This window comes from Frankliniella occidentalis, unplaced genomic scaffold (genome assembly GCF_000697945.3).
Source record: "Frankliniella occidentalis isolate FOCC.00 unplaced genomic scaffold, Focc_3.1 Scaffold353, whole genome shotgun sequence".
NCBI lineage: Eukaryota > Metazoa > Arthropoda > Insecta > Thysanoptera > Thripidae > Frankliniella > Frankliniella occidentalis.
The window spans coordinates 41,231-62,424 of NW_026267476.1; the positions used below are offsets into that span (position 1 = coordinate 41,231).

The window sequence follows — 21,194 nt, forward strand, 5'->3', positions numbered from 1 at the left end:
AAAAAAGGGGGGGGGGAAGAATAGTGCAGGAGGCAGCCTGGCGGGTTAGGTTGGGGGCTGTAGAGTTGAAACGGCGTGGCCTCTTTCCCTTCCTGCGCCCATGATGGCATCCATTATCCCGACTTGCCCGCGGTGCGGTGGCAGTGGAGCAAGGGTCCGTCCGAATTCTCAATCTTCCCGTTCCGAATACGTCTTTTCTTCATTCCTACTCATTCGAACCTAATCGGAACGGCAAGATTGAGGGTTCGGGCGGACTCCAGAGAGGTGCGCGATACTGACCTGTGAGGGGGTCCGCAGCGACGTCTCTCAGCACGAGGACGGCGAGGGTGAGGGCGGCGGGCACGCCCCAGCCGGCCAGGTGGAAGAGGTACGAGCGTCGCTGCAGCGCGCTCGGCGACACCCGCAGCCCGGCCAAGAGGAACCAGAGGGCGGTCAGCACCACCCACCTGCAACAACGACATGAAGAGGGTGAGGGCCCAGCAAGGTGCAGCACAAGGTGCAGCAGCAGCAGTGCGCCGTCGCGGTGCAGGCGAAGGGCGAGCCCGTCCCGGTGAGACCGGCCTGCACGGCAGCGCGGTGCATTTCCATTGGCAATGCAAAAGCTGCTCACGCCCACTTGTTACGATGACAATAAGAGAAGCTGGGCTGTCCGCCGCGGCGTGCCAGGCTGCCCAGCCTGGGCCTGGCCTGCCGACTGGCCCTGCCGGCACCACCGGCACTGCCTGCTCGTGCTCGATGAAGCTGGCGAGAGAGAAGAAGGGGGGGGGGCAAGAGCTGTCCTGCTCCCTCCAGCGCACAGTGGTCTGGAGGCCCGATACCCGCCCGGCCAGGGGAGCTTGTTGCTTTGCTTATTTTATGCAGGAAAACGAACAAGACCGGCTTGGGTACGGTCTCGGGATCCTCGCCACTCCATGCCACGCTGCAGCCGGTCACGCCGATCCCTGCTGCTTTGCCTCTCAGCGCGAGGCCTGGCCCTGCTGGACGCGAAGCAGACGACTGCTCCTGGTGCGGGTGCCTTTGCGTGTGTCACCCGAGAGGGGGTCCCTCACTCACACTGTACAACAATGAAACTTCCAGTCATTTTTAGGCATTTCTAATCATGTTTCAGACGTTTTTAATCACGTTTCAGTGATTTTCAATCAATTTCTGTTACTTTTAGTAATATTTGATCATTTTATTGGATGGAGGTTCATATCGTTCGAAATTAACCATTCTGGCAAATCTGACAATAAGATAAAGAGTGCGGGGCAAAAGAGAGCGGAAGTCATAAGTTGATGAGTTGGTACACAAGTACGATCGAATACGCGACAATATTTTAGTTAAATGCACTCTTAATCATCCATTCCCCCTGCAACATTAGGGGAAGGATTTTTTACTCAGTGAAGGTTGTTTAGCACCCCCTAACCGCTCGCGCTCGACATCCGATGTACACTGATAACGCAAGTGTGTGAATGTCGCACACTTGTAGGTGTACGACTGGGTCACACGCCTACAAGTGTTTGACATTCACACACTTGCGTTTCCAGTGCATTCCTCTTCCCATTACTTTTCTTACAGCTTCACCGGAATGCTTCAGGCTTTTGGTACATTTAAACTGCTGAAGCTTGCGCATGCACATAATACCATACCCCCCCACCCCCTCCTCTCACCGCGGTGCGATGTATGCCGGTGTGATGCGCTGGCTCACTCAAGATACCATAATTCACAGATTTTTCAAGCACCCTACTAATCACGCGCTCGGAGCAGAAAATGTAAACCAGCCGTCTAGGAGCGGCCGCCGTTGGCCGCCGCGGCCCCACCTCCCACCCCCTGCTGTCACGCAGTGTTTTCCCCCTGCCAGCCGCCCGGATCTCCATATACCCGTATTCTTCTTTAGTTTGGTTTGAAACCGAAATAGCATCGGTTTACTGCTTGCTCGCCGGCGGGGGCGATGCGGTCGGCCCGGCCGGCCCGACCGGCGGTCTCGGTCTTAACGATCCTCGCAAATTCAAAACCACGGCCGCAGGAGGGCAGGCGGCAGGCATCCGCAGTCGGAATGCAGAGCGGAGGGACCCGGCCGGGACCCGCTCGGCTGAGTCACCCTGCAGCAAGCTATCGGCGCCTTGTGGCTGCTGAGGTAGGCAACCGTGCCATAGGCGACGTGGAGGCGGGCGCCGTGCGGTGAGTGGGTAGGCAACGTTCTCCATACACCTGCATCCCTCCTCGGTAGGTTGCCTACCTACAAGGCGGGCTCCTTGCGTCCAGTGGGTAGGCAACGTGCTCGGCCCACCTGCTCGCATCCACCCCATGAGAAACATTCCATGAGTGCACTGACAGTGGAGTTGTAATAGTATCTTGCCGTTTTGCGATTCCCATTATTGATGCGATAGGCGCAATTTATACGCATTTATAATACTGTCTCTTCCAGAAGGCAAAGCTACTCGAAGCGGACCACGAGGACAGCCCCGGCGCTGGGGTTTTGTCCCGTCCCTCGCTAGAGGGGCACACCCCGAGAGCGTTGTCCTGGCTGCTGGTCCTCGACGAGCGATAAAATCCGATGTAATGCACGATCCCAAAGCATAATTACAAACTTCATGCAAACATAAGGTGACAAGACACCTATAGACAGGCCGGAGTTCCCCGGAAATCTCGGACGACTATATGTCGGGCGCTTTTGGAATACCCCGGGGGATTTCATTGGTCAAACCCCCGGCGTGCTCGGGCGCCGGGCGCACTCCGCGCTCGGCTCGGTCAACTTGACTCGCTCGGGTCCTGGCTGGTCCGCTGGTCCTCGTCTCGTTCGTTGTCGCAGTGTGCGTTCGGTTCTAGCTCTAGTCTAGCCAGGTTATCAGCTACATATCACGAACGCGTCAGCTCATCAACTACATTCGCCGACACGGTAAGGCCAGTCGACAGCGCATACTAAAGGCTCCGATAGGCTTGGTGGTCCGTGTTTTGAAATTCCGCACTAACCTAAGCTTTCCAGGCCGCAGTTTACGCTCTGTCATGGACCCCGTGGGAACGGCTTTGATGACCCTGGAGCAGCTGCTGGACGACGTGCTCGTGATGGTGATGCAGTTTCTGGACGTGGAGGACGTCCTCGCCTGCCGCCTCGTGTGCAAGAGGTTCTGCGGCCTGGCCCTGCACCCCGACGTGTGGCGGCACCGAACGCTCCACGACCACCACCCCTGCGCGGGCGCGGTGCTGCACCTGGCCCCGTGCCTCAACACGCTGGTCATCACGGGCGAAGTCCCAACCCTAGCGGTGACCACAACCCGGTGCGCCGTAGCAGGGTTGGATCTGCTCTCCAATTGTAGGGGGACAGAGTACCCCTTGGCCTTGGCTGTGCGCAACCAGGAGTCCCTCGGGCGTCTCAGGCGACTTGAGCTTGCCACCTATAATTTGCGGCTTGCCGACGTGCTGGTGAGGACGGTTGCATCGTGTTGCCACCTGGAGTCGCTCGACGTCATCAGCTCCCTACCGGGCATCAGCCACCCCGTTGTGCACGGGCCGCCCAAGCCCTCGCTCATTAAGTTCCGTTGTCCGCTCGACAAGAACTCTGCAAGCTTCGTGCACGCCATTCTGGCCGGGCACGCCGCTACCCTAGAGGAGGTTGACCTCCTTACATGCTCTAGCCCCGAGGGGACGACAGCTACCCTGTTGGCTGCCTTGCCAAGACTCCGCAGTCTGGAGTGCGACGACTCGGTGAGGGGGTTACAGTCCGTAGCATCGTGCAAGATGCTTAGAGAAGTTTGTATAACTCTTTATGACGACGTAGATCGACTTGAGAGGGTTGTGAAGTTCCTCCGCCGAGCTAGCCAACTGCAACGTGTCTGCCTGGAGAACTGTACGGGAGAGGACACCCCCGAGTACTGCATGGCGTTGGTCGAGGCTCTGGGCTCCCGCTTGGAGCGGCTGGCGCTTGTAGGGTTTGAGGTTGAGGTCGTGCGGCCGTTGCTTCGCGTGCTGCCCTCGCTGCCAGCTCTGCGCCACCTGGACGTGGACGAAGACCTCGGCGACAAGCTGCTCAAGGGCATCACACCCGTCACGGCCCCGGCCCTGACGCTCCTGGAGATTGCTGGAGAGACATTATGCCCCCATGCCTGGATACACGGCGACGCGGTTAAATCGACGCTCGCGGAGAATCCCTCGCTTCATATCCAGCTCTGGTGCCCCAACGAGTGCGATCCCGAGGATTGCGAGACATGCGTGCAAGGCTGCCATCAAGAGGTAAAGTGGGATGAGGTGAGAAAGATAGGCCTCTACTCGCATGACCCTGACAAGTGTCCCTCTCCGGAGGACCACACTGATGACACACACTGGAAAAGGTCCTACGACCGCGATACTAATGTGGCGTGTACGTGGATCCACATGTGATGCATTTGTGCTTGATGTTGTATGCCCCCAACTCTTAGCTTTGTTCTGTCAGACATGGCTAAGTTTTGCATTGTACGTAAGGTTTCTGGAATGGTTAATAAATGATTAATAATTGTCTCTGATGAAATGTAATGCTTATTCGTACCCTGTAACTACACTCCACATGGGTTGGGGGGGGGGGGCTTCGGGTAGCGACAGTATCGAACACGTAATGGTTGTTTACAAGAACATGCCTCACAAGGGAACCCCGCCAAGTGCAAATTCCCAATTTTCATCCTACTTTGGGCTTAAGAGCAGCGGTTGTAAAAAGCAGTCCCACAAAAAATGTCATAAAACAAAAGTAAAAGAGCTTACATTTTTCTTCAACTTTTGTTTTGTGACATTTTTTGTGGGACTGCTTTTTACAACCGCTGCTCTTAAGCCCTAGTGATTCCCGTACATTTCCCCTCCTAAACGTGGCGGTAGCGCCTAAACGGCTTCAGATAGAGCAAAACAGACGAAATTTTTGTCGAAAGGACCGCAATCTATCGAGTTAACCCTTAGGAAGCACTTTTGAAAATTACAAAAAATTGTTGAAATAGCAGCCTTTGGAACGAATGCCCAAAATATCCCCTAAATATGAATTTGAGCAAAAAAAAAAAAAAAATGATGTGTGCTTCGATGACACTTTTAGACCAACAATTTCCCAAAGTAGAATGAAAATCGGGAATTTACACTTGGCGGGGTTCCCTTGTCAGTGTTGCGGGTTTGCATACTCTCTCTATACGCAAATCTGCATGACCAAGGCGTTCCGATAAGCCCGGTATGAAAGTATATTGCTCGTTATTTTATGGGCACGAACATTTCTTTATCTAACTTGACAAAAAATATTCTCCATTTGCAGTTGTGTATATTGCGTGATCCGACTGTCCAACAATGGAAATAAGTCTCTCTGTTGCACGAGTAGAACAAGATTTCTACAAGTTTTGCTACTGTTAGGATGGTGATGTTTGAATAATTCTGATCTGACACCCTCAGGTTTACGCGCCCTATCGATGAGGAAAAGAGGCAAACCTAGGGATAAACAACAACCCTCAGCAGGTTGTTTCCAGCTACATTCGGTTTAGCCACGCTCACGAGTGCGTGGATTTAGGACGAGGGGCAGGGAGCAGAGAGGGGAGAAGGGGAGAAGGGTCCGACTTCGCAGAGTCGCGCTCTCCCGCCTCTCCCTTCCCCCCTCACCCTAAATCCACGCCCTCACGCTCTCGTGAGCGTGGTTAAACTGAATATAACTTCCCAATTCTCATTTCGAGTCGGTTGGTGTATAATAGACGGATGTGTGCAATTCATATTCACGCTATTTTACTCGCACAGACCGACCGACTCGCGGGATAAGGATTAGAATACAGCCCACCGCTGAGGAATAACATGCGGTACCATCTTCAGTAGGCAACGAGTTCCGCAAACCAGCATCGCGCCTCGGTTGCCTAACAAGAAGGCGGGCGCCTTGCATTCAGTGGGTAGGCAACGCGCTGCACACGCCTGCTTCCCAACTCGGTTGGTTGCCTAGCCAGAAGGCGGGCGCCTTGCGGTCAGTGGGTACACTGTTAATTGGGGGTGTACAGTCATTGTACGCCAAAGGCGTGTAGCACCCAAAACTGTACGCCTTTTGGCATGTAATGACTGCACGCCTTTGGCGTACAGTGACAGCACATCTTTCTTAGTGGAAATGCCCATGCGTTTTCTGGTGGTGCGTAAAGCCAAAGCGCCTTCGGCACTCCCACTCTGCTTCGGAAGCTGGAGTAGGGCGTTTAGTTTCTGTGCATCCTCAGCCATTGGCCCGCACTAACGCACGGGTTTTGCCTATAGCATTTGCACTGACAAAGATGTGCTGTCACTGTACGCCAAAGGCGTGCAGTCATTACATGCCAAAAGGCGTACAGTTGCTACACGCCTTTGGCGTACAATGACTGTACACCCACGATTAACAGTGTAGGCAACGTGCTGCGCACGCCTGTGTTGCGTCTCGGCTGTTTGCCTACTAGCTTGGCGGTTCCACCGAGGATTAGGACTCTACTGAGGACGACGGTCAAAGGACCCTACGCGGGTTTGAATACAGGACTTTTTGGACCAAAGATAGCCTAACAACACAGTAAATACCGGTGTCCAGCAGGTGGGCGTCTGCGTCATCCGAACCCCGAAAGGGGGCGTGCACAAATTACGTAATAGGCTTAGGGGGGGGAGGGGGTCGGCCAAAAGGTGACAGCCGATGACAGGGGGAGGGGGGGGGGTTTTGCCCCGAAAATCGATGACGTAATTTGTGCACGCCCCCAAACAGGACGACTTGAGTCAGTCTTCGATTAAATTTGGCACCTGTTGGGATTCGCAATGTACGCGCAGGTCTCGCAGCGCGCGGCTAACAAAGTCTAAAGTTCCTAATTAAGACCGGGCGGCGGCATTGTATGGGGAGCGAAACGGGCTATGGCAAATATGTCCCTCCTCCTCCTCCTCCTCCTACTCCCCACCTTTCGCTTCTCCCACTGCCCACCCCTCGGGCGGTTTTCCACAAAGGCTAGCGACTTGTCCCGGCGGAGGTCCCCGCCTGCCCCGCTCTGTTTTGCATACGCCCATTCGAAGTCGCCACTGCCGCTCCGTGTCGTCCCGCCCTTCCTTCCCCTCCCCTTTCTTCGCAAAAATACGAAACGCGTCCGAGACAATGGCCTGGACGGGCAGCCCGGCCAGGCCGGCTCGGAGCGGAGGCTGGTCCGCGCCCGCGCTGCCGACGACGGCTCCCGGGGCTGCCCAGCTTTGCGCCTTACGGCGAGCAAGAGGGCAAGGAAGAATGGTCTTGAAAAACGACAAAAACAAGAGGGGGCAGGACAGAGGGCGTGGAAACAAGAAAGGCGGGAAGAGGGGGAGGCGGGGGGGCAAGCTTCGGGCTACAAGAGTGGGCGATCGAACGCATGCAAAGGGAGCAGGGCCGGGGCGGGCTGGGCGGGCGGAGGTATTAATAGGGCATTAAAAGAGAAGGTGTGACCGCGCAGGGGCCCGCCGCACCGGGCCTCGAATGCCTCGGCCGTGTTCAACAAGCCCGGCTCTGGAAATAAAACGCACGGCCGGATCCCCCCGCGGCTCGGCGTGCCCAAAGGCGGGGGTGCCGTATGCGACTGCAGCACAGCGACTGCAGGCTGTTCCGCAGCGCGAGCGACAGCGCGCGGCCCGGGGCCGGCATACTCTGGAAAGCCCTTCGCGCTGCCCGAGGCCCGGGCCGGGCAGTCCCTGTTCATCGAGTGTTAACGAGACGCTTTGACTGCATCGCATTTACGCAGAAGGGAGGCGTGGCGTGGCGTGCGAGAGCGAGGGGGGCGCGGGGCGCGGGGCGCGGGGCGCGGGCGGAGGGCAGGGAGGGGCAGACCTTGCGGCGTCGCGGAGTTCCTCGGCCAAACAAACAAGGGGAACCAATTTACGGAGCTCCCATCGCAGATCAGCCTGATTGCACATGGCTGCGGTTAACGGCTTGAAGCCGGCCATCCGCAGAGATTTACATTGCGAGCCTCTGGACTGCTGCGTTCCTGCCCCCTCCCCCCACCTCCTGTTTCTCTTCCCCGCCCTCTCCACTCGCTGTTACCATGCTGCTCCCCACCCGCCCCTCTTTTCTTTTGCCTGTCACAGACTCGCGCAGAGAAAAGGGAACTGAACTTAAGTTACTGTTTTGCTTGGCCGCCTGGAGGCAACTCCAATTGCGGCAGTGGTGCGATTGAAAGTGACACCGTCACCAATTTTTGATGGCGCTGTCTGTCCTGTCGAGAGCTCACCATATGATGGATGCAGTTCCGAAGTAGTAGGTGAGCAGGAAGACGGCGGCGCAGTTGGGATTCCTCAGATCCGGGGCATCGCAGTCAGGAGGTCCGAGCGCCGCCGCCGCGCCCGCCAAGACCCTCGTGCCCCAGCCGACGGAGAGCAGGCCGTAGCTGAGCGCGAGGCTGGCCAGCGGCGAGGGCCCCGCCGAGGACCGCATCGTGCGGCTGGCCCCCGCGTCGGTCGGCACGGGCCCCGGCCCCGGCCCCAGCCTGAGGGTGAGCAGGGCGAGCACGGACGACACGAAGCACAGCCCGGACCAGATGGACATCCACACCTCGGCCATCTGCTTGTCGCCTCTCGAGACGTCGTGCGGCGGGCGCGCGCAGCCGGTCCCGCGTGCCGGCGTGTGCCCGGCGGTGTGCCCCGGCAGCGGCACGATGAAGCGGCTGACCCCCTCGCCGTCGTCCTCGCCGGGACCCTCCATGCACATGTGGGCCGGGCTGTTGTGCGGCGGGAACTTGGAGCACTCCAGCTGCGGCGGCCAGGGGTAGCTGAAGTTCTGCAGCACGGGGAGGCAGCGCGCGCGCACGGCCTCGCACAGGCCGCGGCACGGCCCGATGGCCACGACGTGCGCCTCGCCGTGTGCTGTGGCGTCGACCTGGTCCGTGCACATGGGCACGAGCACGGCGCACAGGAAGATGAGCAGCTGTTTGGAGCAGCCGTACTGCACGAGCGGTGCGAACGTGCTGAGGTGGCCCTCCGCCTCCTTCTGGTACTCGTGGCCCACTAGGTTGGGCATGGTGGTCATGTTGTAGCCGCGGACCGCGGACCGACACAGCTCGACGCGGATCGGCTCGCAAGTCCGCCCGCCCGCCAACACATCCGGCCCCACCCCCGACACCCCCGGGTAAGGGTAGGGGCCCGGGCCCGCCGAGGAGGGCAGCGCACCGCCGAGCGTGGCCGCGGCCAGCGTGAACCCGAGGCAGCGCCCCCATCCCCAGCAGCACCAACGAGATCGCGAGCGCGAGGGCGAGCGCGCGGGGGCGCCCTCGCTCGGCCACGGGGGCCGCGGTCCGTGCAGGGCCTCGACCATCCCCGGTGGAAGCTGCAGCGCACTGAGTTGGTTCGAGTTGGGGGGCAGCGGGCAGCGGTATGCCCGTGGCGCGGCGGCCCCCTCCTCCGCCTCAACGCCCCGCCGCGCCAGGCGGGGGCAGGGAACGGCAGAGCAGGGGCAGGGCGCACACGCGTCAGTGCAAGCCTGGTGCCTCTCCTTCACCAGCGCGATCCCCTCAAAAACAGTGAATGCCAGTTGAGTGGTGCTTCCCAGTAGCAACCTAGGATGAGGGACATGTTGTGGAAACAGTACGTACTCTGTGATCTGGGGAGGAAAAGGGTAATAAATCAATATTGGCTGTTGACTTGATTCAATAAAGAATATATAATTGTTCTGTCCTCACTATCCACACAGTCACTGCAATAAAAAGTTTCACATACTGCACACCGTACAAACACTCGAGACAAATGTCTAAGCTAGATTCACTATAGAATTATGATCCGAGTGCATCTTGGAAGAAGTAGTAACAAAAAGAATGGGACCCATTTGATAAAGATTTCTTAGAAGTATTACACTTGAGTTAGTGATCCCTCAATGCTTCCAATACATAGTCAATTAAAACTACTTATTCCTTTAGCAAAATATTTCATATACGGTGTTGATCCAAAATACAATTTTTTCAGCCACAATTGTTTTCCAATTTGACAGAAAACTAAAATAATAACTATGTTCTCTGGGTAAGAATGCTGACCATATTTGAGATAAAATCAGTATTAATAGCTCCTCTGAATTATTTATATGTTCTTCTTAATTTGCATGTTCCCTTTGCAGTTGGTTTTAATTTCTAAAACCAGACAACAGGAGAACAATGAGAAAAGCCATTTAATAAGTAGTAGACTGGACATTATGGACAGTAAACAAAGGCAATACAGAAATTGGGTATCTATAACTAATAACTCACAATGTCTTGGTGAACTTGGATAAGCTGTGTCAAGCAGTTGCCTGAGATGGGCAAATCTCCCTGGTGAAAATTGTAATCATTCATCTCATTATGGCTCAATTACATCACAGGAGTGGCATATCCATGGCACAAGCTAGCAAGAAAATACAAGTGCTGAACTAAAACAAATTATTTACTGCAACAATGAAATTATTCATCGGTTTGAGCTGCTTGCTGCACTACATGCAGGGCATGAGACTATCAGCAGTAAGTGGTAAGTACCTTGAACAGAACTACTTCCGCAAAACACTTGTGCCAATAATTTAGTGTTAGGCATAATACCTCATACTAATTATTACTTTGTTTATGAAATAGTACAACAAAATATATGAGAACCTCATGCTTCTTATAACTTACAAGCACAAAAAGCAAAGTGAGAAATACATTTACAGTAATACAAATTGAAGAAGTCTAGATGTAGAGTTTATTGCTAGGGACTATGCAGTTGATAGGTAATGAGACCTTCCCAAACTTTCAGGGGTTAAAATAAGGACAATTCTATCCTCAAACTGCAATGTAAATACAACAATTTAAGTCCTATGAAAGAGTTTTGGTCAGACTATTCCAGATATGGTCAGTTTTAGTTTCTTGATAGAGATACGGCAGCGGATAATTAAAGTAACAGTCAATTGTGTAGTGATAAGAACAATAAGAATGTTTCAGAAGGACAAAACGTGTCTTTTTCATTACATTCTATTTTAAATATTGAAAACTCTTTGGTAAAAACTTGAGGTTTGTAAGATTTTGAAGATATAGAGATTTTTTATCTTTATATGCCAAAAACAATCTACTATGTATTCCCTTTGCTACACACACACACACACTTTGTCTGAACTTTCATGCACAGTTTGGGTAAGGAGTGGAAATTAATAGTATCCCTGGAACTGCATCTAAAGACATGTTAAAGAAGCTTAGTTGTTAACTACATATGTACAAAATTTCAGAATTAAAGAAAAACAAATTATAATGCTACGTTGAACAGATCACAGCAATTCAAGCAGGGACACCTCACCACACCTCTAAGATAAACATTTTCTTCCTCTTTGATGAACTAAGTGAACTTACATCATCTGACGATAATGTAACTACTCAGAATTTTGAGAGCTAGAGTTTAAAGTCCTTGACAGTTCCAAGAATGAAGAAGAAAATTTCACCTCCCTGACAAAACAGGAAACACAGCTCAGATGTCTATTATTTAACATGAAAAGGCACTCTGAGATTTTGAAGTAAATTGTAAATATTACTAAACTTCAATTTCTCAAGTCCATGATGCCACTTCATCCCTTGCAGCTTTGAAAATATCTCACATTCTTGAGTTTATAAGTATAAAATATAAGCCTACCTTCATACAATAGGTCTAAAAAGGCAACATACCTAATCAAATAATCGTTATGATAGAGTGCACAAAACACTATTATTTCTCTTAGATATTTATTTGAATGAAGAGAGAATTTCTCAACAATGACAGGAAATACTGAAGAAGCCTGAAGTAGCTTGAAGTCATCTGTCAATTTTCAAGTAAGTCAGTCCTAGATCAGTTTGGCAACTGTGGAGCATTTTTATGTCTTACAAAAATACTTCACTGAGCACATGTTAACAATGGATGCAATTGTATCTTTAATTCATATGCACAGGAATAAATATATGATGTGAAAGTTCTTTACAATGGTTACTTTTGTTTCACATGGTTCTACAAAATACTTAACTTATACTTTCATTAAATAAAATGATAACATTTAACAAAATTAATTACAAAACTTGATCACATATCCAATGGGGAATCTATCCAACAAAATTGAAGTGAGACGTTTATGGCTATGAATGATTGCAGGTTAATTAGACTTTTTTCCCATTAAATTATAGAGAAGTTAAAGTACAACACAAGGTGACTGAAGAGGGGAAAAAAAATCTAACAAACTTGTCTAAATCTGAAAAACTTTTCTATATATAGGTAAAACCTTTAAAACATATACTACTCCTCTCTAATGTAAATGAAGAAGTGATATGGACAATAACACAAATTCGAAGGAGTAGATTCACTGCTAGAAGTACACCAGATATAAACTAAATCGGTACTTTTTAAAAGTAAAATACGTCACACTTGAGGAGTCTAAAATTACAACAACAAATTAGAATACAATTATGGTAAAATATTATCAGTGAACTCCAGTCGATTAGTATTAAATAATAGCATTGCAAAACTGTAAAATTTAAAAAGCTCCTCTATCGGGGAAGGGAAGCTCTTAGCTGTTCAAGCTGTATTTCTAATTCAGCTTTTTCTGTCTGAACTTCAGCAAGTTCCAGGCTTAAAAGATGGCAAGTACGTACAAGAGCTGCATTTTTTTCTTGAAGCTGTTGAAAAGACATTTTGTCCCCAACCGCAGGCCTTGAAGAAAGAAATTGAATTGACATCAGTTAGGGGTACAGATTAGATTGATTGAAAAGTGATGGCACATATTGTACTTCAGGGTGTACTGTACCTTTTAGATTTCATCTTGAGCACATCCTCCACAAGATCTACATTTTCATGAGCCACAACTGCATTTTCTGCAAAGAGATCAATCCAGTTAAGCAATAAAAATAGTAGCATATAAATTAGAAAAAGACATTCAACGATTAAACATAGTTAACTTACTTGGCGTTGGCTTCCGGTATACTTCAAATGCTCCATGACGACGCGGAAATGCATCAAAATCAGACTGATTTTCAAATTGAGTAAAATCAGCAAAGCCCTGATGCAATGGATCAGCACCTTCACTGTGTTGTCCCATAAGTTTGCGTGAAGTCATCTGAGAAAGAGACATGGAAGAATTCTCCAGTAATTAAATTGATTGAAAAAGAATAAAATTTGATTTAAACCATTTAAAACATACAGTGCTAGGAGATATCCGTGGAGGAACCATCGGTGGGGCGCCTAGAAGAGCAATGTTCTTCCCAGATGAAGCATCTATTTAAAAAGAGTAAATTAAAAATTTTAGGAACAAGTTTGAAAAATAAGCACAGTGTTTAATTACTAGCTTTTTAAAATTAATCACCTAAGCGGTTGAGATCAAGAGAGGAACTTCTAGCATGTGTGCGATGTGGTCTTGGAGGAGGCGGAGGGGGTGGATCTTTCTTCAAGCCCATGGGCAGACTAGTTGGGCCTGAGATAGAAAACCTAGAAAAGATTTTAAATAAAAGTCAGCTCTTTCACGTTTTTGTTGCACAAAAGAAAGCATGACATCCGTACTCACCCAGATGTATTAGAGGTAGACGCTCCTTCCGAGGATGACATGACAGCTGCCTGAGACGGGGGAGGGGGAGGGATTGCACCAGGTCCTGGAGCTGGAAGGAACAAAATTATATCATTAACATTAAAATAAAACAGTGACTGTTGTAAGAGGACATTTGAAAAGAGTTGGTTTCCTGACTCTCACCAGCTGGTTTCTTTGGCTGAGGACGTTGAATGGGTCTAATATCTGGAGGAGCAACAATTGAATCATAGTCGTGTGCTGCATCAGATGTCAAACGACGTGGTGAGCGGCAAGGGTCCCCAGTATCATCCCCAGTGGCAGTCAAATTTTGAGACTCTGGAGTGAGCCTCAGAGGTACTGGATGTAAAATTTTGGGATCCTGAAAAATTAAAAGAATTTGGTTAAAGCTTTGATTACAATTTTGGGGGACCTGTAAACAGTTACTACAGTGAAAGCAACATTCCATCACAAATATATGAATGTGGGCACAAGTAAATGGGGAACACATGTACATAATCAATCTGCTTCACAATAAGATGAAATAAATAAAAATGATATACCACAAGGAAAATATCATGCTACAAAAGTGAGAACAAAAAGTGTGACTCTTGTGGAAATTTATGGCTTTGCAAAGAAGTTAAATTTTACCTGTTCAACAGCTGATTTGTGAAAATCAAAGTTAACCGGTTTTGGCCCTGGGGAGGACACTGAACTGGTTGGAGAATCCATAAACTTCGTCCACTGTCAGGGAAGAGAGTGGTGTTAGCAAAGCGATTAGCAGAACAAGCAGGAAGACCATAGAAAAAGGGAAACAGTGACAGCTTGAAGGAAAACATGAACAAAAAGCTGAATTGCAGCTATCACACAAAACCATAGATGAAATTTGCTCATGACATGTATGACACACAAGGTAAAGAACTTTTTTTAAAAAGGAACTTTTCAAAAGAAAGGGAGAAGAACTAGCAGGATAAAATACAACAGATTGGCCATTGATCTGTAATCATGATTTGACTACCAAGTGAAAGAGACAATCAATATCTCACTATCAAACGAAAAACAGAACAAAAGTAACTGTTCATTTAAAATTTAAAAAAGTTTAGCTTTGCACTAATATCAGCAATTTCCATTGTATGGTACAGTACATAATATACTTGCTTGTCCTTCATGGAAATCAGGGATCAGAACATGGGATTGGACTATTACAAGAACAAAGATAAACACTCATGGCTGGTGGTTTGATAAAGGCAGGACAGAAAGCACACACTCCTTGTGTCATGCATTTTGGAGACAGCTAAAACTAACAGTAACCAATTTGTTTTACCAGAGGAGCTTTTGTTTCAGCAGATTTCAATTAGTATGCTTCAGCATTAGACACCTTCACAACCAGCCAAACCAGACTTTCTTGAGTCTAAATAATTAAGATCAAGAAAAAATACAGGTACATACCTTAGAAACATCTTTTCCTTTTTGAGGCGATGTTAAATCTGCTTGAGGAGGGGACACATTGGAAAGGGCAAGACTTTCTTCAGAGGTGGGCTTATGTTTCTCTCCAGAGATTGCTTTTGGAGGAGGTGGGGGTGCAGGTGCTGATGGTGGAATGGAGGGGATGAGGGAAGGAGGCAATTTATCAGGGAGATCAATATTGTTCCGTCTCAACACCACCAAATGCATGGCAGTTTTAAATTCTTCAAGTGATAGAGCACCATCTTTAGTAACATCAGCCAATTGCCTGATCAAAGAACAGAACATTTGAGGTTAAGTTAATGACTCTGTGAAAAGCACTCCTCATAAAAATTCAATTTCATTTCAAACTAACCAAATTTTTCTAAGCTCAGGTAAGGACAAACGTGATTTTTCAAAGAAGCAGCGAGCTTCCGGGCCAGACAAAAGTCCATTCACATCAGGCTGAAGTGCACGAAATTGGGCACAGTAATAGTCACGCTGTTCTGTTGTAATTATCCAGGGGGACCATGATGTATCATCATGGTCAGTGTCACTGGCGCTGCTATGTCTATCTGAGGATTCTTCTTCAGTGCCAAGCAGCTGACATCGTTCCTCTGTAGAACAAAACATTGAATGAATATTATTAAAATACAAATTGACAGCATGCAAAAATGTACAAAAACCGAACATACCCAATCCATGCCAATGAGAATCTTGAATGTTATTCTTGGGAGTGGGTGAGTCACTAGCGGTACTTGATGCCCCAGGTGAGTCTCGCAAGGGCATGCTGGCTCCACTTGTTGATGCTGGGGATATAGAACCGCCATTGTGTTGAGGAGAGTCACAAATAACACCTCTATTTCTCAGATTATGGGGAACCTCGCGCTGTAGAAATTTAAAAGAATAAAATATCAAAATAATTGTGACTTAATGGCTTAATACAAAGCAGAACATATTTCATCAAAGTCATGAAGATTAAAATAATTTACCTGTGGAGCAGCAGAGGCGCGAGGTTCCCCCAGTTCAATAAGGTTTGGACTGGATGATTGTCTGTCCAATTGGTCCAGTGTGCAACTAGCTGAAAAAAAAAATCAATTAGTTTTATTTGTTTCCATATAAATTGAATGGTTGAAAGGATTATAATAGAGTATAAATTTAATAAATAACACTTACTGCTTCCAACAACCCATGGGAAGTGCTGAGCGCTGGAATGGAGAGGGTGATCTGCCTGGGATGCCACGGTTGCAGTTGGAAGCCGTGAAGCGGCCACTTTCTTCTAAATGACACTGTAACTCCTGTGAATAGACAAATCAAAAACTGCTTTAGCGGACACAAAGAATCTTTGATTTAGGTATGGTATCAAAAGCAGCAAAACAGCATGACATAGCATAAAACAATATCAGTAAAAATAACAAAAAAGCAACGTTGAAGTCTTTTAAAATACAAAATTTGCCAGTATTAAAAGAGTTCAAACTTGAAACTATTAGTCATATTCCAAAAGTTGCACTCAAATGACAAGAATTAAAGGAATAGAGATTAAAATAAACTCTAATCAAGAACAGAACAAAGAAGAACACTGAACTGCCGAATCAAAGGAAAGAATAAAATGTTGGCATAAGGAACCCTTGCAACTAACAGAGGTTAGACGGTTGACAAGCAAAATACACGAACACAATACAAGGTCTTTCCTCAAACACACACATATTAGCGAATAGATTTCACATTCTTGAGGCCCTAAGTACAAAAAATATTTTTATTAAAGAATACTGTCTATCAGTTAGATAAGGAAAAGGCCTCAACAGAAAAGAGACAGAAAAGAGCAGACTTGGGGTTGATTAATAAGCCTAGGACAGCGCTACTCACCTGACCGAAAGTAATATCAGAGGAAAGTGTTGTTTTGACAAATGTCACACAAGATAGTTCAACATTACTATCGCTGCTTCAAAAAAAATGCTGCTTGACATTAAAGAAAATTCCAAAACACTGTCATGATACCAGACGAATATTGAGGCAGACAGTACTTATCACGAGTTCACACTGTATACGAGTTGAAACTTTAGTTGTACACAGGCTACCAAAGCAATGAGAAATTAAAAGGAAGCTAACCTTGTCCTCAATCAATCATCCTACTGCTTTGTCAAAAACATAAACATAACAACTTCGGTGTACTGCGCTCCAGTACAATCTTTAACATTCAAAAAGCATATTTCTTGAATACATTTTTAAACTTACTAGATATTGAAATTTCTTTTCAAGAAGTGTGAATTTTTCATGTAAGTATGCGATGGCGATGCAGCCTCTCGACAAGCCCGAGTGGTAGCGTGTGTACGTAAATCCAATCAGGTTCTGTTTGGTTTGAAGACATCAACCAACATTACGAAAATGTTTTTAAATCCATTTTGACATAATCTTTGTATTTTATCATTTTCCCGGTAGGGAACTAACAAACAATGGTTCGATCATTTTCTTCCTTAGAGTATAACTGTGAGTATTTTTGAATCACATAGTTTCACACTTTTTGTCAGAGTCAGACATGGTGACATAACCCCTTTGTTTATGCTATGTACCGTCAGAGTTGTATATTTAAAGAATTTAACACTCCACTGACGATACGTGGCTGCTTTCAGTTCAGCTTTTATGCATTTGTTTCTCCCTTTGAATAATCTTCATGATATTACTTATGCGTTGTTTGGCATTTGTCAGTGCAAGATGAGTCATCATTTGATTGGTTCATGTTTCAGGATTTGATTGAAATGCAAGATTAAAACTCGACCACTATGTCTGGAAAAGATGGTGAAAAGCATGGTGAGCTATCAATAAAATGTTATTCTCCTCACATGTCTTTGTTTTAATGCCCGAGCTGTCAAAGCAAATTTAGTGCTTTGACACTTCAATGTCAGAAAGTGTAAACAGATTACTCGTATTGTGAACAATTCATAAAATTAATTTGTTTTAGTTTTCTCCTATATGGATGGAATCCCAGTCAAGATCAGTGAAAAATATAAACCCCCCAGGAAAATAATTTTACCAGTAGGGTTCCAAAACCGTCTTCTTCAACCCCCTGTTGTTCCTGATGTATGTATAAGTTTGGTTGACTATGACTACAGTTTTTATTAATGTCAAATATGTCATTTATTATAATTTCAACAGTTTTTAAAATTAAATTGAAATTTCAAATTCCTTTAAATTATTTTTCAGTATGATTTCCAACTGGAACATGATGTGATAGATAAGCTGCAGCAGTGGCGTAGTTCAAGATATAAGGAGAGAGAAGAGAGGAAAGGGCGTTTAGCAGAGGAAGATGCCAAACGTCAAAAACTCTTAGAGACAATGCAAGAACTAGAAGAAACCATGAATGAACTGTCAACTGAGGAGGAGTCTCAATCAAAGAAGCAGCTATCTGAATCAGCTGCACCTACACCAGTTTCAGTCCCAGTTCAACAATCTCCTAAAACCCAGTCAGCTTTACCGCCTCAGCAGCCTGTTTGTATACCAGTCATCAGTGAAGGGAACCCTATCCTGAGACCTATTCCCTTTAAGCATCAAGTTGTCACCTCTCAGATAAATAACAATAACCCAATAAGTGCCTTCAATTTGTCAGATTTTGAAGCTGACACTTCAAGTCCTTTTGACAATATGGAACTAAAGACTATTAATGATCTGGAAGAACTAGCACAAGTTCTACAGCCTTCAACAGTTACTCAAGTACCCAATTACTACCAAAACTTGGTTGGAACTGATGAGCATTTTGGAAACTTGCATCATCAAACTATGAATTGCCAAGTTCCCTCAATTGAACAGCCTTTTAATCTTTCCAGTAGTGATAAAATGCTCAATGATGCGAAGTGTGGTGTAAGCTATCAATCCCATGTCAATGGGTTTACCTCAAATTATGACTATAATAGTGTGCAAAATTATCATCCTCAATCTGTGATACCACATCATAATCCTCATGGTCACGTTGCTGCATACAATTTCATTGATAGAGATCTTATGCCCCACCATAGTGAAATGTCATTTTCTTATTCGCATCAAGAGCCTCAACAATTACCACAACAGCAGCATATCCAAAGTTTCTATGGTTCAAATGTCTGGCCATCTGTATCTTACCAACAGTCTAGACCACAGGAGTCATTTAAAAGCATAATGCTAAATGAGAGTAAAGCTATGTCCTCAAATCCCCCAAAGCTTACAATGTTGTCATCAGCTTCAGTCGATGAGGCGTCACCTGAATCTGATGCACCTATCAGTTGTGCCGCACAGCAGTTGAGTGAAATCATGAAAATTCGTGCATTGAAAAATCAACCAAAACCTTCTGATGTAAGCATTTAGCTAATAGGTTATTGTAAATGTAAATCACTGTGTAGTCTTTTACAAGTTGTTCGACTGTTTTTTATCACAGGACTCAACACCTGAAAATAGTTCATCATCAGTCCAATCACCAACATCACCGATTGAACCAGATCCCTATCAGTCACTTCACTCCGAAAGCCAGTTTCTTGTACAGAAGATTGCAGAAATGGGTTTTCCAAGAGGACGAGTGGCAAGAGCATGTAAAAAATTAGGCACTAATGACAAGAAGGTTCGTATAGTATTTGTTCTATTGAAGTTTTGCATTTCACTGATCACCCTATTATTGTTGAAAGATAACAAACTGTTCAATTTTTCCCCTCAATTCTATTCACAGATTGTGGAATTTCTCCTATCACTACAATCCCTGCTGGATGCTGGTTATCAGGAAGGACGTGCAGAACATGCATTATCACTACTCAATAATGATGTGAAAGCTGCCATCAATTTTCTTCAAGTTGAATCACAGCTTCTGGACCTTGGTTTTCCGGTGGATCGTGTTTCAGAAGCACTTGTCAAATTTAATTGTGATAGAGACCAAGCTCTCGAATTCCTCATATCTTAATAGTGTTTTTCTTTCCATTTCTTTGTGATCATTGTTCACTGAATTGTATATGTTCATTAAACAGGTAATTTAAATGCACAGTTGTCTTGGCTTGTACCTATTTCTTTCATGTGATTTCTTGGTTTAGTCACTAAAGCTTAAGTAGAAAACTTTCAAATTTTGGTGATGTTATGTAGTAATGTGTCTAAGTCTATTTACTTTCAAAGCTGTGCACATTAATTTTCAATTAGCAACAAAAGCATAGCTTCATTAAAAACTAAATGCTTTACATGGGTTTGAGGATTTTGTTTCTCAATGCTACATTTGCATTTTTCCAGAGAGTTATTTAGCAAATGTGATTGCACAGTAGATACCTACTTTGAATTGCTTTTGTATTTTATTTCTTATGTTGATATTTTCTCTTTTGTAAAAAGGTAATGAAAAAATGTTTGCGTAAAAGACCATTTTTGCATCTGAAAAGACTGTTGTGGTTTCTTTTTATTAAAGGGTTGGGAGGAGTGTAGAATATTGACCAGACTGTTTTGTGGTCTGTGTTTGCTTATTTTGTGATATCACAAATAATTTATCTCTGAGAGTTTATTAAGCTTTTTTATGTACTTGAGGGATAATTTTATTATGCTTGTCTGTTCTGGTTTGATATTATTACCATTGGCTATGGAACCTACAAAACTTTGTCACTGAACCATTTTTAGTTTTATTGGCCTATGTACTTGGTTTTGAAAAGGCCCAACTTCTATTTCCTTTCATATTCCACCATATATGGCTCTTAAAAATGTTGATTTCATTATTGTTGATTGAATGCGAGACAAATTTTATTTGGTTCAATTCAATTTAAAGTCCAAGTGCTATACTTTGAATTTGCCATTCAACCAATCACATACCTAACTTTCAACATCTGCTTCCAAATAGATTTCTACATACTCTCAAATTTCTGCCTTTTACTGCTCGGTATGTCTTCTTAAAACTGTCAGTATATAAACATAAACAATTTGAATGACTGTCATTCTTTATATTCTTGTATGTGTAGTTTTAGCGTTTGTATGATGATGAATCCTGTCCATATATTTCGTGCTAGTAGTTGATTCTGCTTTGACCTCAGGATACAAGTAAGCCTGAAATAATCTTAATTCACCAAAGTTTCTTTTCCACCAAGATATTTCTACTCTTAGCATCATGCATTTCTTGATTTCTGGAATTTGTTAAATACTTCTGCTTTGAAGGAACAAAGTGTTTGTTCTATCTCACTTGGTTCTGTAAGCTAAGAAAAGGTGATACAATTGCATCATTTAAAGAAAAATTACAAATTTACTCAAACACTGCCTTTTGGTTTTGCTTCTCTGTTGTGTTCTCACCTTGCAAAACATATTCTTATATTATATAATCCTATGTTAGGAATAGTCAAATTGGCATAGA

At 45.9% G+C, this 21,194-nt stretch overlaps 4 protein-coding genes across 6 annotated transcripts; 2 read left to right on the top strand and 2 right to left on the bottom strand.

Moving 5' to 3' along the window:
• Positions 1-114: 114 nt before the first annotated feature.
• LOC113209509 (frizzled-4-like) lies at positions 115-9,350 on the bottom strand. The gene is made up of 2 exons (XM_052274211.1): positions 8,151-9,350; positions 115-446 (listed from the first exon to the last, which is right to left on the bottom strand). Exons 1-2 carry the CDS (start codon positions 9,227-9,229, stop codon positions 206-208), a joined length of 1,320 nt encoding a protein of 439 aa, XP_052130171.1. The 5' UTR covers positions 9,230-9,350; the 3' UTR covers positions 115-205.
• LOC113209510 (uncharacterized) lies at positions 2,457-4,483 on the top strand. Of its 2 annotated transcripts, none has more exons than XM_026427060.2 (2): positions 2,457-2,878; positions 2,958-4,483. In XM_026427060.2, the coding sequence occupies exon 2, from the start codon at positions 2,986-2,988 to the stop codon at positions 4,354-4,356; it is 1,371 nt and encodes a 456-aa protein (XP_026282845.1). In that variant the 5' UTR covers positions 2,457-2,878; positions 2,958-2,985; the 3' UTR covers positions 4,357-4,483. The 2 variants fall into 2 exon arrangements, with proteins under 2 accessions (XP_026282845.1, XP_026282844.1); XM_026427059.2 differs by having other exon boundaries at positions 2,966-4,483.
• Positions 9,351-9,550: 200 nt separating the features above from the next.
• LOC113209482 (ralBP1-associated Eps domain-containing protein 1) lies at positions 9,551-16,923 on the bottom strand. 2 transcript variants are annotated; one of them, XM_026427019.2, is made up of 14 exons: positions 16,730-16,923; positions 16,040-16,161; positions 15,856-15,944; positions 15,559-15,751; positions 15,240-15,480; positions 14,870-15,152; positions 14,072-14,164; positions 13,607-13,802; positions 13,424-13,514; positions 13,226-13,347; positions 13,064-13,137; positions 12,826-12,979; positions 12,671-12,737; positions 9,551-12,576 (listed from the first exon to the last, which is right to left on the bottom strand). In XM_026427019.2, exons 4-14 carry the CDS (start codon positions 15,650-15,652, stop codon positions 12,414-12,416), a joined length of 1,578 nt encoding a protein of 525 aa, XP_026282804.1. In that variant the 5' UTR covers positions 15,653-15,751; positions 15,856-15,944; positions 16,040-16,161; positions 16,730-16,923; the 3' UTR covers positions 9,551-12,413. The 2 variants fall into 2 exon arrangements, with proteins under 2 accessions (XP_026282804.1, XP_026282805.1); XM_026427020.2 differs by lacking the exon at positions 14,072-14,164 and having other exon boundaries at positions 16,730-16,922.
• Positions 16,924-17,188: 265 nt separating this feature from the next.
• On the top strand, positions 17,189-19,859 carry LOC113209479 (ubiquitin-associated protein 1). Its single transcript, XM_026427015.2, has 6 exons — positions 17,189-17,350; positions 17,608-17,671; positions 17,823-17,941; positions 18,065-19,186; positions 19,269-19,448; positions 19,554-19,859. The coding sequence occupies exons 2-6, from the start codon at positions 17,644-17,646 to the stop codon at positions 19,779-19,781; spliced, it is 1,677 nt and encodes a 558-aa protein (XP_026282800.1). The 5' UTR covers positions 17,189-17,350; positions 17,608-17,643; the 3' UTR covers positions 19,782-19,859.
• Positions 19,860-21,194: the final 1,335 nt, after the last annotated feature.

What these genes read in the sequence shown, in the direction of transcription:
- LOC113209510 (XM_026427060.2), top strand. Translation starts at nt 2,986, where the DNA reads ATGGACCCCGTGGGAACGGCTTTGATGACCCTGGAGCAGCTGCTGGAC.
- LOC113209509 (XM_052274211.1), bottom strand. Translation starts at nt 9,229, where the DNA reads ATGGTCGAGGCCCTGCACGGACCGCGGCCCCCGTGGCCGAGCGAGGGC. An exon ending in GGAACTGCATCCATCATATG is followed by an intron (nt 447 to 8,150) that starts GTGAGCTCTCGA and finishes TCGTTGTTGCAG; the next exon opens with GTGGGTGGTGCTGACCGCCC.
- LOC113209482 (XM_026427019.2), bottom strand. Translation starts at nt 15,652, where the DNA reads ATGCCCTTGCGAGACTCACCTGGGGCATCAAGTACCGCTAGTGACTCA. An exon ending in CCTGAGCTTAGAAAAATTTG is followed by an intron (nt 15,153 to 15,239) that starts GTTAGTTTGAAA and finishes TTCTTTGATCAG; the next exon opens with GCAATTGGCTGATGTTACTA. An exon ending in ATACCGGAAGCCAACGCCAA is followed by an intron (nt 12,738 to 12,825) that starts GTAAGTTAACTA and finishes ATCTCTTTGCAG; the next exon opens with AAAATGCAGTTGTGGCTCAT.
- LOC113209479 (XM_026427015.2), top strand. Translation starts at nt 17,644, where the DNA reads ATGTCTGGAAAAGATGGTGAAAAGCATG. An exon ending in AACCCCCTGTTGTTCCTGAT is followed by an intron (nt 17,942 to 18,064) that starts GTATGTATAAGT and finishes ATTATTTTTCAG; the next exon opens with TATGATTTCCAACTGGAACA. An exon ending in TAGGCACTAATGACAAGAAG is followed by an intron (nt 19,449 to 19,553) that starts GTTCGTATAGTA and finishes TTCTATTCACAG; the next exon opens with ATTGTGGAATTTCTCCTATC.